This window comes from Meleagris gallopavo, chromosome Z (assembly GCF_000146605.3).
Source record: "Meleagris gallopavo isolate NT-WF06-2002-E0010 breed Aviagen turkey brand Nicholas breeding stock chromosome Z, Turkey_5.1, whole genome shotgun sequence".
NCBI classification, from domain to species: domain Eukaryota; kingdom Metazoa; phylum Chordata; class Aves; order Galliformes; family Phasianidae; genus Meleagris; species Meleagris gallopavo.
In genome coordinates this window covers 26,458,715-26,473,075 of record NC_015041.2, presented here as the reverse complement: position 1 = coordinate 26,473,075, position 14,361 = coordinate 26,458,715, and the positions used below count along the sequence as shown (strand labels likewise).

At 36.1% G+C, this 14,361-nt stretch overlaps 1 protein-coding gene across 2 annotated transcripts in view; it reads right to left on the bottom strand.

Moving 5' to 3' along the window:
* Nucleotides 1-2,519: 2,519 nt before the first annotated feature.
* Nucleotides 2,520-14,361, bottom strand: part of LOC100550263 (lysine-specific demethylase 4C-like) — a 203,726-nt gene continuing 191,884 nt past the window's right edge. Inside the window, exons 9-12 of one of the 2 annotated variants that reach the window (XM_019610469.2) lie at nt 10,750-10,943; nt 8,013-8,254; nt 5,824-6,065; nt 2,520-2,663 (exon numbers count right to left, since the gene is read on the bottom strand). In XM_019610469.2, coding sequence (XP_019466014.1) covers nt 2,535-2,663; nt 5,824-6,065; nt 8,013-8,254; nt 10,750-10,943 — 807 coding nt within the window. In that variant the 3' untranslated portion in view covers nt 2,520-2,534. Of the gene's footprint in view, nt 2,664-5,709; nt 6,066-8,012; nt 8,255-10,749; nt 10,944-14,361 lie in introns of both variants that reach the window. The other variant, XM_010725643.3, reaches the window with a different exon arrangement.

The following is a 14,361-nucleotide window of genomic DNA, read 5'->3' as shown; positions in this document are numbered from 1 at the left end:
AATTTGTATTAACTTCTTGTAGTTAGTTTTTTTTTTTAACTTTTTTGGTATCACCATAGTATCTAATTACAGAGCACTAAATTTAATGGCTGGAGAATTATTTAGCATTTATTGAGTACAGAATCATGTTCAATATATCAGTGTAGTTTATTGTAATTATTAACGCACATGCTTCTTTTTCTTAATTCCTACTTCATTATACCCTTTGATATGCTTTAAGTTACCAAATAATACATAATTAAGGCATCATATAATACATACTAACATCCATACCAACAATTTATAGTTAAGAAACAAGCAAGCATATACAAAATTATTAACTAATATTAAGCTTCTTTTTTTATGCATTTGAGTTAAACAATGGAAACTAGTCAATATTAAAAATAACAAAATAAAGACCATAAGTACCTAAATGCTGAATCAAAACCTCAGTCTTACACATTCCCATGCAGGTTACTTATCCTACTTTCAGTTCCTTTCCAAGTCTTCAAAGTGAACAGAAAACTGATGTAATAAAATTTTTAGAAAATTGTTCACCTGGGGAAATGGCAAGGAGACCTTTCGCCGCTTCTAATTTTCAAAGATTACTTTCAATATATCTAGAAACAGAACTATGTTCTTCCATCTCTTCTTATGTTTGTGAAAATACAGATTTTACTTTTAACGTCTTCCACACAACTCCTTAGACACAGTTAGAACCATGGGAACCATTACAACAGTTTAACCGTTAAAACAGTTTAACATGAGTAACTGTCAGATTCTACACCTGGAAAGGGCAACCCTGGCTATAAATTCAGTCCCTGGGACAACATGCTCGGGAGCTGCCCCTCTGAAAGGGATCTGGGGAGTCAGCAGTGCACCCAGGCAGCCAGGAGAGCCCATTAAACCCTACGGTGCACAAATATGGGATTGCCAGTTGGTGAGGGAAGTGATTGTCCGGCTCTACAATGCACTGCTTCAGCCTCACCTTGACTACTGTGTGTGATTTCAGGTGCCACAGTACAAAAAAAGGACACAAAACAATTACAGAGTATGCAAAGGAGGGCTACAAAGACACTGAAGGCTTCAGAGGGGAAGACATGAGAAGGGGCTGAAGTCCCTTAGTTTTTCCAATCTAGTGCAGAGCAGGCTGAGAAGAGGCCTCATAGTGGCCTGCAGCTCCTCAAGAGGAGAGCGGAGAGGCAATGTTGAGCTCTGCTCTCTGGTAACAGTGACAGAGCCCAAGGGTACAGCACCAACAGATGCAACAGGAGAGGTTCTTCTTGGTTTTCAGGAAGAGATTCTTCACTGAGAAAATGGTTGGGCACATTGAACAGGGTTCCCAGAGCAGGGGTAATGGCCCCAAGCTGCCAGAGCTCATCCTTATGGGTTCCTTCCAACTTGGCATATTAAATCATTTTATGATTCTCTATCCAAAGATATGAAAAATATAGAGCAATTCTGTTCAAAATAATATTTTTAATAACTTGTAAAACAATGGAGTAAAATAACACAGTAAAATCAAAACTACAACTACAAGAATAGGGAAGTTTATTCTTTCTTTCAATATTAAACTAGGCTAAAATCTGGAAATCATAAATTGATTGAAAGCATAAATGAAGCCCAGAAGTCAGTAGCATTTTTCTTGAATGAGAACTACACTATCTTAAAAGACTGACTCAAAAAATGTCCAAATTCTATGAAAAAGGCAAACAAGAAAAAACAGGCTTTAAAGCAATATAGGAGGACTATGATCTATACTTAAGGTCTTTATTCAAAGGATTCTTGTGTCATTTTATCTGTGTTTACACAATGAAAAGTCATAAAATCACAGAATCATAGAATTACTCAGGTTAGAAAAGACCTTCAAGATCATCAAGTCCAACCACGACCCAACCATGCTATCCTAACTTTAACAATACTCCATTAAATCATGTCCCCACATCCAAACGGTTTTTGAACACATCCAGGGATGGTGACTCAACCACCTCCCCAAGGAGCCTATTCCAGTGCTTAATAACCATTTTGGTAAAGAAGTTCTTCCTGATACCCAACCTAAACCTCCCCTGGTGCAACTTGAGGCCATTTCCTCTTGTCCTGTCACCCATCACCAGAGAGAAGAGACCAACCCCACTCTCACTGCAATCACTTTTCAGGTATTTGAAGAGAGATATAAGATCTCCCCTCAGTCTCCTCTTCCCCAGACTAAACAGCTGCAGATCCTTATTCTCCAAGCCCTTCACAAGCCTTATTGCTCTTTTTTGGATCTGCTCCCGATTGCTCATAAACTCAGCTGCTCTGAGAAACAAGGAAGATTTGACTGGTGAACACAGAACTGTTATGTGACTCCTATTAAGAGGATTTGTCAACAATAGATCCAAAGTTTTTAGAAGAACTTGAAGAGTAAAAATAGAATAGTATTCAGAGACCACACTGGATGGTTTTCGTGCAATCATCCTACAATGTTAGTAACTCCCATTCAGAAAGAAAATTTTTTTGTTTATGAAAATGACCATGTATGGTCTAAGGACAAAAAAGGACTATCAAAAAATTTACTAAGCAGTACACTCACCTTCATCACTAGTTGCCTGCTGTTTAACCAAAGTCATTGGAGATCTAGCTGGGGGTTTATTTAGTGGATGACGCCAGCTCTTAGATACTTTCTTTCCTTCAGCTTCTGCTGACTGAAAGGTAAAAGCACAGCTAATTTAGCACAGAATTCTACAATTAATTTTGATCAACCAGTCTTCTATAAATGTGCACAGATATCAATTTCTAACTAGTATAAAGGTACTCAAAGCACTTTTAGAGTCACAATACAATGTCTGTAATGCAGAATAAAACTCAAATTAAGAAAAAGCAACCTTTTTCAAACACAAATTATTAGAAGTTACAATCGTCTTTTCCACACTTATAGAATATAAGTCCTCCTTTGCACAGGTAATGTTTGAGAGGAAGAACAGCCCAATAACTGCAGAATCAGAAATACAATGCAAACATTAACTGTGGCTGTGAAAATGAGGCAGCAATCCACTCAATTTGTGACAGAGTGCAATACACATAAGGAAACTATCATTGTGGGAGTTTAAATTTAAAAAAAAAGGATTTGGAGTTGAGACAAAAAAATTAAGCATCCTGACTGGATTTACATGGAAATTCTTTCCTCTTTAATATGACCTTATGGACTTTCATTTTGAAATTAACTACGCTTCAAGAACTAACAGCAATGTTGCAGTCTCCAGAAGTGCATCTTTCCCAACTCCACATTGTGTGACAGTGGGAGAAATCACAAAGTAAACCAGTTGCTGGTTCCTCAGTAGAGGAAGCACAATCATGCTGGCAACAGGTTGAGGGAAATCTCACACAAATCCTATGGGCCACACTGTTTTGTGTTTTCTTTGCCACACCAAGAATGTAACCCAGCAGGTTCCATATCTGTGCCTTGATTGCTTTGAGAATTAAAAATTACATATTAATTGTAAAGTCAATTACAAGACACGTTTACTATGATTAGCAAAGAAAAATGAGGCTAAAGCAGTGGACAGGTTGATGATCTGGAAGAAGTTACCAGCAAATTATAAAGGAAAAGATCTGCTTTTTTAATTGCATCTATACAGCACATTTGTAAGTTTTAAATAAGAACTTATAACAAAAACACATTAAGGAGTAAGCAATTATACTGGGGAATATTTGAAACCTCTTATTTTATATGTAACATACAAATGGCTGAGAAGCATAGAAAGAGATAAATATAATCTCCAATACAGGATGCTTATTAAAGCTAACAAAGCCAATAAAAAATCATTAGTGCACAATTCCTGACTGTAAAATGCTTGGAGTGATTTTAATTTTACCTCCCAGTTTCCCATTAACACTGGCAATCTGGCAGTAGATCACCGGCTCCATCTTCGCCAAACAGGGAAACTGCCAAACTAATAAAACTATTGTGACTAGCACTACAGCTTTGTATTTTTCATTATGCTTCCTAAAATAAATGCTATTCACCCTTCCACAGCACAACAGCAGTGCAATAGAACAGAAGAGTTAAATTCAGTTCAAAGGAGCTTTTGAACACTATCTATTTCAACTGCCTGGCCACTTCAGGACTAACTGAGAGCTAAAGCAAAATTAGAACACTGTTCAAATGCCTCCTGCAACACTGACAGAGATGGGCTACTAATCATCTCTAGGAAGCCTGTTCCAGTATCTGATCATTGTCGTGGTACAGAAATGCTTCCTAATGTGAAATATGAACCTTCTATGGCAGCTTTGTGCCATTCCTTCCCCACCATATGTTCTGAGGAGCAGAACCCAGCAGCTCCCACTGCTTCCCCTCCTCAGGGAGCTGTATTGACTCTTGGTCTCCTTGACTGGGTAACCCGACTGTACTCAGCCTCTCCTCACTAGACATTAATTCTAGCCCTTCTACTAGATCCTTTGCCTTCTTCTGGATTCTTAGCAGAATAATGGGTAAAAAATAAAACATTTTTTTAAATATAAATGTGTGATACTAAATACAGTACTCATTTCTAATTGATATTGGATAACACAAAACTGTGAGGAGTGATTGAGTTGACAGAGTCATTCAGGCATACAGATAGACCCTGAAAGTCTAGAGAGTTGGGCTGACAAAAATATTATGAAGTTCAACAAGAAGAAATGCAGTGTCCTGCAAGTGAGAGGAACAGTCTCAAGCACCAGGACATGCTGGAGTTCACCCAGCTGGAAAGGAGCATGTCAGGAAAAAACCTTTTGAGGTCCTCATAGATACCAAGTTGAGCAATGTGCTCTTGCAGCTATGAAAGATAATGGCATTCTTGGCTGTATCAGACCAAGCATCATCATAAGGTCAAGAGAACTAATCCTCAGCATTGGTGAGGTCACATCTGGAGTACTGTGTCCAATTCTGGGGTCCCCAATTCAAGTAAGACAGGAAGAGGATCCAGTCACCAACAAGCCTGCAAAGATGATGAAGAGACTGGAGCACCCTTACTGTGAGGAGAGGCTGAGAGAGCTGGGACTTCAGGAAGGAGAAGAGAAGATTCAGGTGGAGATCTTACCAATGTGTATGAACACCTGAAGAGAGTGGGGGCCAGACTCTTTTTGGTGGTGCCCATGCCAGGACAAGAAGCAGTGGGCACAAGTTGGAACACAAGAAATACTATCTAAACAACAGGAATCACTTCTTTACTATACAGATGATGGTCTAATGGTTGTGGAGTCTCCCTCCAAGGAGATTTTCAAATGCCACCTGGCACAGTCCTGGGCACCATGCTCTGGGTGAACTCGATTGAGCAAGACAGTTGGACCAGTTGACCTCCAGAGGTCCCCTCCAACATCTACCATTCTGTGATACGTAATAATTTGTATTTCTGGTTCAACACATTTCTGGTCAATTAAAGCTCATTGCCTTGTTAACACTGGCAGACAGTGATCACAGGAATATCTTGAGAGTAATCATTGACAGATCAGATTCACAGACACAAAGTGACATTAGTAAAAATCTAAACTCAGAGGAAAAACACATCAACAAGTAAGATCCAAAAAATCCTCCCTCTCAATTCTCACTCTTGTCTGAACACTTCAGAACATGCTGAAATTAACATCTGATTAAAATCATGCATACTCTTAACTGCCTTACTGTAGATATCAGTTCTCATTAGGAACAGGTTTGGTCATGTATTAAATCAGGAATATATTAATGTAATGATGAAAATTTGCTTCACATACGTTGGATGTTTCCATGTCATCATCTTCATTCCTTTTTGCAACTGGCACTTCACCATGTCTCAAGCTACTTCCACTTTCTAGGTCACTGACATCATCCTCTGTAGAGACATTCACCTTTTTAGCTGGGCTTTCTGCCTCGGAATTATGATCCTGGCACTTCAGGTACGGTATGGATGATTTAGACTTATTCTGAGTTTTCAAACTCTCTTCTTTATTACAGCTATTTGAAGTGGGCACACAGGCCCCTGAATCTTCAAATGTAACGAGAGAGTCACTGGAATCCTCCTTGTCCTCATCAGCTTTTGGTTCCATTTGCAAAGGAACAGGACAGGAAACTGAGTCTGAAAGAATGCTTTCTGTGGATCAAAAATATGGCTTCTTAATAAGTCTCACATTATATTACCGCATTTCACTTCAAAAAAATCTGAATTATTCAATTAAAGAATACAGTTCCTCATTTAGAAATCATACAAAACAAATAATGTAGTAGAAGGACATACATAAAAGTGGAATATAGGTTTGATCACAGAATAAATTAAATGTAAAATTTTGAGTTTGGAGTGTGAAATATAGCTTTAATCTTTTTATGGGCATTTTGTGTTTGAACTGCAACAGTTTTAAGTGATTCAAAATAATCAATATTCATGTAGCTTGTTTACTCTGACAGCTTGCAAGCACTTTTACTGGCTGAAAAAAAACACAGTATAGAAAGTTGGTATATTGACCTTTATGATCCGCATTTATATGTATTATGCCAGTTTTACAAATGAAAATAAACAAAGACTAATGGTTTATAACTAGGAAAATATATTCCAAATAGATACCAAGAATATTTTTGAAAGCGACAGCACTAGTCTAAAAATGAAAAGCAATTAGCATAAATTTATAGTTCAGCAATTACTGTAATTTCATATTTCAGTGAAATTTCACCCTTCAGTGCAGAAGGGTGAAATTTGTGTAGATTTTACTTTGTTGAAATTCTTTATCTGCGGATGTTTCCATGGATTTCCATGTTTTGTGGGATGTTTTCAGACAGAACAGGAGGCTGGAGAGGTGACCTAAAAAATATGTTCTCAAAGAACTCTATGCCACACACCCCAGTAACAAAGAAAAAAGTCTCTAAAGCCCCTTTTCACTTTTTCTTCACATCGGTTATTTCAATGTGCTCCTCTGATAAAATGACAGATCAAATTAGAAAACTGATAGAAAGTCCATCCAATAACAAAACAGAATCTATTCAAATGAAGACTTCTGCCCCGATAGAGCATAATGAATGTACTGGCCAGAGATAACTCAGGGCAAATCCCTTCAACTGGAGCTACTAGTGTTACATCTAAAATGGTCCTTTCTTCTACAAAGGTCTACGTACCACTTTTCAGTAGCACAAGGGAAAACGGATAGTGCTCCACTTTTCTCTGCTTTTCCTTCCCTTATCAATGAGCACACGAAGGAAGCTAATTAATCACTATAACTAATCACTGGTTTCCCAGTGTTCATGGAACACTTCAAACCTCTGTTAAAGTTGGGGGAAGTTGTAAAGGAACAGCGCCACAAAAAGCTTCCATATTGGATTAATCACTGTGGCATCCTCATGGGCTCAATCCTGGTCTTTACCACCTCTAACAAAACTAACACAACTATTAATAATTAAAAGCAGAAAATAGTCTGTGTAAGTGCAGCCAAATTTTCTGTATAAATTTGAAATCACAGGACTGCCCTCAAAGGTAAGATTTCAGTTTGCATTTTGGAACAGGAATGTATATACTTGAGCTACAGTGAAATTCAATATTAAGAGAAAGAATAAATTAAACATATCAGTAGATCTCACTACAAAATCACTGTAGGGAACAAAGCACCTTTGACTTGACAATACCTTGATAACTTGCATTATCAGACAGTTAAAGGGAAAGTGACAGTAATTTTGTAGTCTCAAAATAGAGCCTTTTTTTTTTTGCACAAACACAGACTGCTTTTAACATGCAGTATTCTTGATAAAAATACGTGTAGTGCATTGCAAGTATATATGTTCAACCTGTCTGCATCAGTGATAAGTCATCCCATCTTTTGCTGTACAATTGCTATTACAGGTGTTATACGTGTGATTCTACTCTCAGTTCTCAATAGTAATTTGATCATTCACTTTTACTGAATCAACCCTCTCTTTGTAACTTTGCAACTTTGTAAGTACTTAGCTTTAGAATTCTACTTAGGATAGTACGATGCTTTAATATCAACTGATCTGTGGCATCAGAGTATCTACAGCCTACAACTTACATGTGAAAAATCATCTGTCCTTATCTCACCTGCAACCTTGACATTATCCAATAAATGTTGATCCAGCTGCATTCTACTACTGCTTTCTTCTTCTCCAGAAGGCACTTCTGTATTTAGCGGTCCCACTTTTTCATCTGGTTTTTCATTGACCTTGAAGCCATCAGTAGCTGCTTCAGTCTCTTTGATTTCTGCACCAGTTGCCATAGCAGATTGTCTCTTGTCCCCTGGAGTTTTAAGCTTTTTAGATCGAGATCTGTTGTGCTGGAAGCCGCTATAAGAGATATTGCTGTCAGAGTAGAGTCTGTCTTGGATAAGATAAAATGTCTACCAATATATATGTCCCTTTCACCTGCTTAAAGTGGTAAAACCTGACAATTTTTCATCTTTTTGTGTAGAGATAGCGTTTACAATTTATTGATAGATTAACTATTTGATTTAACCTTCTAATCTTTTTTACCATTCTATGACAGAAGTTATTAAACTGTAAAATAATTTTACATATCTATCAGTTAACCAGCATCCAAATTAGTTTTTTGATGAACCATTCTTTTGAACCTGAAAGAGATCAACCTTTAAGAAAGTAATGAAAGCAAAACTCCCTCAAATGTGCTAAAACCAGGTGCTACTTCCCATACCAATGCTAGCAAAATACTAGATCAAGTGCCCTTATATAATCAGGACTATCCATTTATCATAGAAGGTTTTATAAGCATTTTAATACAAATGAACAAAAAATTTCTATCACCAAGTATTCTGAATGTCTATTATATCAAACAATAAATTTGACAATAATTTTTAAAAAGCAAACTTGAAATAAAGTCTTCTGTACAGGTTTTTGCACTCTCAGAAGCTGAAGAGCAAAGTTGGAATAAAACAGCTGTGAGCCTCTTTCAGAAACAGGCTTGCAGTTTATGCGCTCAGGATAAATGGAAGGGGAAATTGGAGTCCAGTTTCAAATTCAACTCTGTGATACCAAAAGAGAAGATCTGTATCTGACTGATTGTATATCAGATTGTAAAACTAATGATGCATTTGCAATAAATGCCCCATTACAGGAGGAAAACCAGGAGATTTTACAATGGTCTTGCATGTTAGACTCTAAACATCTCCAGAAATAAATAAATAAATAAATAGTTAATCCTTCTCCTTTATCCACTAATCTATACCTTTCAACATCCTCTAAAATACTAACAGTAATAATAGTATTTCTATAAAATTGTAATTCCAGAAAATTTGTCAAAGTATGATACAACCAGTACTATAACTGCTTTTATGCAGTTCTGTTGAAGCAAAGTATTTCAGCTTCAAATGTCGAAGTTACGTTATTTAAGTACATTCATGAAAATCCCGATATGTAGTATTTCAATTTTTCCTCTGTTGCAACTAACATAATTCCCAAAATCAAAATGACTACAAATTTCATTTGACATGTTATAGCAGAAATGAAGCTGAACAGGTACTTCATTCTCCCTTTGTAAGATGCATTATTAACATGGCTGAACAAAAGCCAATCAAGAATTAAACATAGGAATTGTGTTTATTAGCTAAGCTGAGTGCATGAAATCATATTACGTGTTCCTTTGATAATACTTTCAATGTGATTTTTAAAAAGTCTTTGCTTATAGTTAAAACTGCATCCAAGTGTACAGGCGCAGTTATGCCACAACATAACTATAGCTTACTACAGAGCAAAAGAGCATTGAGTTAGCTAATTGACAAAATCATTCTATTTGGGTTAATACTATACCCTTATAAGAAAGTGGTCACTCATCTTCCATATTAGCTGTCTTTAACACCTGATTATATCTCACAAACTATTCTTAGCAACCTGAGAACAAAACCAATATTACATTCCTCAGCAACATTGCTCCTCTACAACAGGAGTTGGTTTTCTTCTGTATGGGTTGATTTTTCTATTATCTTCCTCAGTAATGACATGCACTCATGAAGAAAATGATGAAATTCAAAGTTAAATAGAAATTTGGAAAGGTATTATCCTTAACCCAGAAAACTTCCCAGTAAATAAATATCAATACAACAGCCCACTCTACACTAAAACTAAGATGATCTTTATTAGATAACGAAAAAGAAAATCCATAAAAATCATGTTCAGTAAAATCAAGACGGAAAGCAGTAGTGCAGAAACAAAACGTATCTGCGCTATGTAAACAAGAGACATGATGAGCAACAAGAAAACAAAACCAGTTATAAAACAGCTTTAATAGGTCAGAATTTGAAACCTTTAGTACCAAGCTGAGACTTTTTTCCTCTATTTTTGTTAGTTGTGCAAACATAAACAACTGGGATTTAGACTTGTTACGATCTATCACTGACCTGAGGTAGATACAGAAAGGTTTTGGCTGCTGCACTGAGTCTGCCAAATAAGTAATGATATCTCCTTAGAACCAGATTGTAGTGAGGACTAAGACTGTTGCTAGAGACATCATATGGCTGTAGGGATTCTGCCAGAGCTCCATGCCTTGTTTTTCCAATTTAATCCCTATCTCACCTATGATGATGACATTTCTCCCTTCTTTTTTGGATGCAGAAGTCACTAGAAACAATGAAATTTTGAAATTTTCTTTGGAATTATATTTACTAAAGAATAATTCTAAACTCCAGACTAGAATGAATGACGCTCTTTATGCTCATTAACTTCAGCCACGCATGTAACAAACTAGAATAGAATGTCAGAGAAATACAAAAGAAACAAGGAAATGGACATCATATTGAAAACAACCAAATCAAGGATAAAGAAACGAATACCTCTTGGAAAGTTTCCTTATTTTCTTTCTTCTCTGTAGCCACATACTTAATTCAGGAGTTGACTCAGGAGTCGGCTTTGTATGATCAATGGTATATAAATCTTTGCCCTGTTTCCACAGCTGGTATCTGTTTGGCTGAAATTTCTTCACAAAAACGTCCATGGAAATTGTGACCATGTCTCTCCTGCAGGTGCACTGCAAAAGAATAGAGGAACCTGAATGACAAGTTGTATAATATGCCACAGCTTGTAGTTAACAAAATCAAAAACAAAAATCGTACATGTAAAATCCAATTCTTCTAGTGGTAAGAAGCATTCAAAGTTGTTAACTCAGAAAATGTGATATTTCAGGATACTACAGAGGTACTTCAGTTCAGTTAAGACATGACTAAGTTCTAAAGCTAAGAACAAAAAGAAATCATAGCCTTCCTTCTGGCTCTATTAACTGTGCTTTGTAACTTTAAGCATAATATATTGAATCAAACACTGCATAAATCCTCAGCAGCATCATTATTTTCTTCTTAAAAATAAGTGACATACTAGCCACACATCCAAAAGGTATTTGCAGGCACTTATAGGGTTCCAACTTTTACATCTCTTCTAATGAGAAATTTGTTAGTTAAGAAATGCACACTAGTACCACACCAACTTTCTGTTTTGTTTGGGTTTTCCTACAAAGGGGGAGGAACAGCAAGAATGGGGAGCAGACACTTCAAGACGTTATCTTTTAAGGTTAGAATAGAGTGTTATAAACCTGTAATCTAGCCTTCTGCGCAATGTACACTTCAAAATCTCATACACTACTTCCCTCATGAACTTCACCTTGTTCTCTGATCAATAATCTTTGTATTGTTTCCTTTCAAATCCTGCTTATCAGTAGAATATTTTACGCTTATTGAATTAACACTTAACAACTGTAAAATTGGGATTCTTTAAAAGAAATGCTGTAAATTCTAAAAGATTATTTTAAAACTGAAGTTATTTTTCCAAAGCTTCAAAATACTTACTATAAGAGGCTACGATAAATAAATCAATATGCCTGCAGTACATACATTATTCAGATTGAAAGCAAAAATGGCTAAAAAAAAAGATTCTTAAGTGGAAAAGCTTTCAAAAAATTTAATATTATAGATAAATGACTCTGTTAATGGGCAAAACTGAGATAAGGTTCTCTTTAAGGTAAACAGTGATATACAAAAAATGCTAAATACGTAGTCTGGCTTTCCAGTTTGCTACAGTTAATTTAAAAGGAGTGAAAAAAACATGGAAGGTGTTTACTCATAAAAAATGAAACACGCTTGTGATGGACTGGTAGTGTTTATTAGCTTGCTTTCTGTAAAATTATGCAAATTCTTTTGTCTGCTCTTTCTACTTATTTCTAATCTACCTTTCTTCTGCTTGAAAAGCGTAAGTAGTACAATGAAAAGAAAGAATCAAGTTGTATTAACATGTTTGTTTTCCTTTCATTCTAAGACGAAATACAAAAATCTGAAGGCAAAAGCTAGAATACGGTGATGACTTAATGGGAAGATACTACAAACACAAAATCCTTTAAAATGACTTGCCAAATGCCAGTTAGTACAAGTGATTTTTTTTTATTTAACATCAGATGAGGCCCAATCTCCAGACAGAATTAACTTCTTGACCAAGTTTCTAAACATAAGGATACAAATAATCTATTATTTCATTCTTTGATACTGTTATGTCTCAGAATCAGAAAACTGTATCACAAAATCGTAGGGGTTGGAAGGGATCACTGGATATCATCCAATCCAGCACGCTGTTAAAGCAGATTTTCTACTGTGGATTGCACAGAATACTGTTTTCTTTCTTCAAAAGGTAATCCTGTTCTTTTGTTATTGGTACACTTATAGTATGGCGTATTCATTTTTTTTTTATTAAAAGCCTAGTTCCATGAAATATCTCTGAATTTATATTATGTTTGTTATGTACGTATTCATTATGCTCATTAAGTACAACATTTCCTATTGGAAAGTTTCCTCCCCATTTTGAATTTAAAATGGAGTGAGTTTCTGAATAATGAGGTAAGGTACGTTATATACCCATATTCAATACTATCATCACAGCCTCATTTCGCACATTTTCAAATAGTTCCTACCAAAACACCTCAGAGCTCTATCCCAATAAAGTCCCTACTACTACTGCGGTAGTAATAAGTAGGGACTGCCATGCAAAAAAGCCATGTGCAAACTGCAGACTAGAGCTACCACAAAGTTAGCTTCAGAATCCTACATCAAAATATGGCAGAAGAAAAACTTAACTCCTCCATCTACATACAGACAGCAGAAATACACTGCAACTTGACTTTTGCTGAAAAGTCAGTTACTACCACTTCAATAGGCACAGTTTAGAAGAATCTGACATAATAGATTGGATACTGCTAAACTATAATTTAAAGATAATTCTTATAAACTTCTAATTCTTAAGAAATGAATGGTTAAGTTTCAAATATACAAACTACTCAACAATAATAATGTTATCAGTTTAAAACTACAGTTTATTTGACCCACATGTTTAAATTTAAAGTCAGTTAAATCTTGCATTCAGCTAAAGAAATGACTAGATTAAGTCATCTGAATGTCAACATCAATATGCTGCATTTTCACAACGCCACTTTATAATGGAAGATTAAATGAAAAGAAGAAGCTGAGGATGAAAGGATTGTGCAAAGCACTGCCAAAAAAGACCTGGGGTGCCTCTCCTATAAGGACAGACTGAAAGAGATGGATCTGTTCAGCCTGGAGAAGGGAAGGCTGCAAGGTGATCTGATAGCAGCTCTTCAGCATCTAAAGGGGAGCTACAGAAAAGAAGGGGACAGACTTTTCAGCAGGGTCTGTTGTGACAGGACAATAGGAGATAACTTCAAGCTTAAAGACGGGAAACTTAGTTTGGATATAAGGAAAAAATCTTTTGCACTGAGGGTAGCGAGGCATTGGAACAGGTTGCCCAGAGATGTGATTACTGTCCCATCCCTGGAGACTTTCAAGGCCAGGCTGGACCAGGCCCTGGGCAACCTGATCTAGTTGTGGATGTCCCTGTTCATTGCAGGAGAGTGGGTCCTTTAAAGGTCCCTTCCAACCCTAAGGATTCTATGATTCTAAGAAATCATAGAACACTGAAATTGTAGTTTTAATCAGTTGCATTTAGTATTAGTTTTTATCCAAAAGTATCTGGTCAGAATTTTCTTTTTCAAATAAAATTTATCTATTCATTTATCAATCTATGTACAGATATTCTATGAAAGACTTGACATCATTTGAAACTGTTTCTCTCATTCATCATGTCCTTGATCAGTCACAATAAACAGTAACAGAAAAGGAACTGAGGTATCTGGAGAGTGGGATGTGCATATGCAGTTGGTGCATTACAATATTTTTCATTTCTAAAAATAATATATGTAATATGTACAAGAAACACTATTATCTCCCAGTTTACACGCAAAATCCCTTCAAATTCAAGATACATTGCGCTATACAAAGGAGATACTGTTGTTTAAATAAAAATATAAAAGTATTACTGTTTTTTTTGCTAAACTGTAAGACTTCCAGCAGTTTGGGGGAGGTGAGGGGGGGAAACATTATTTAAACCCAAAG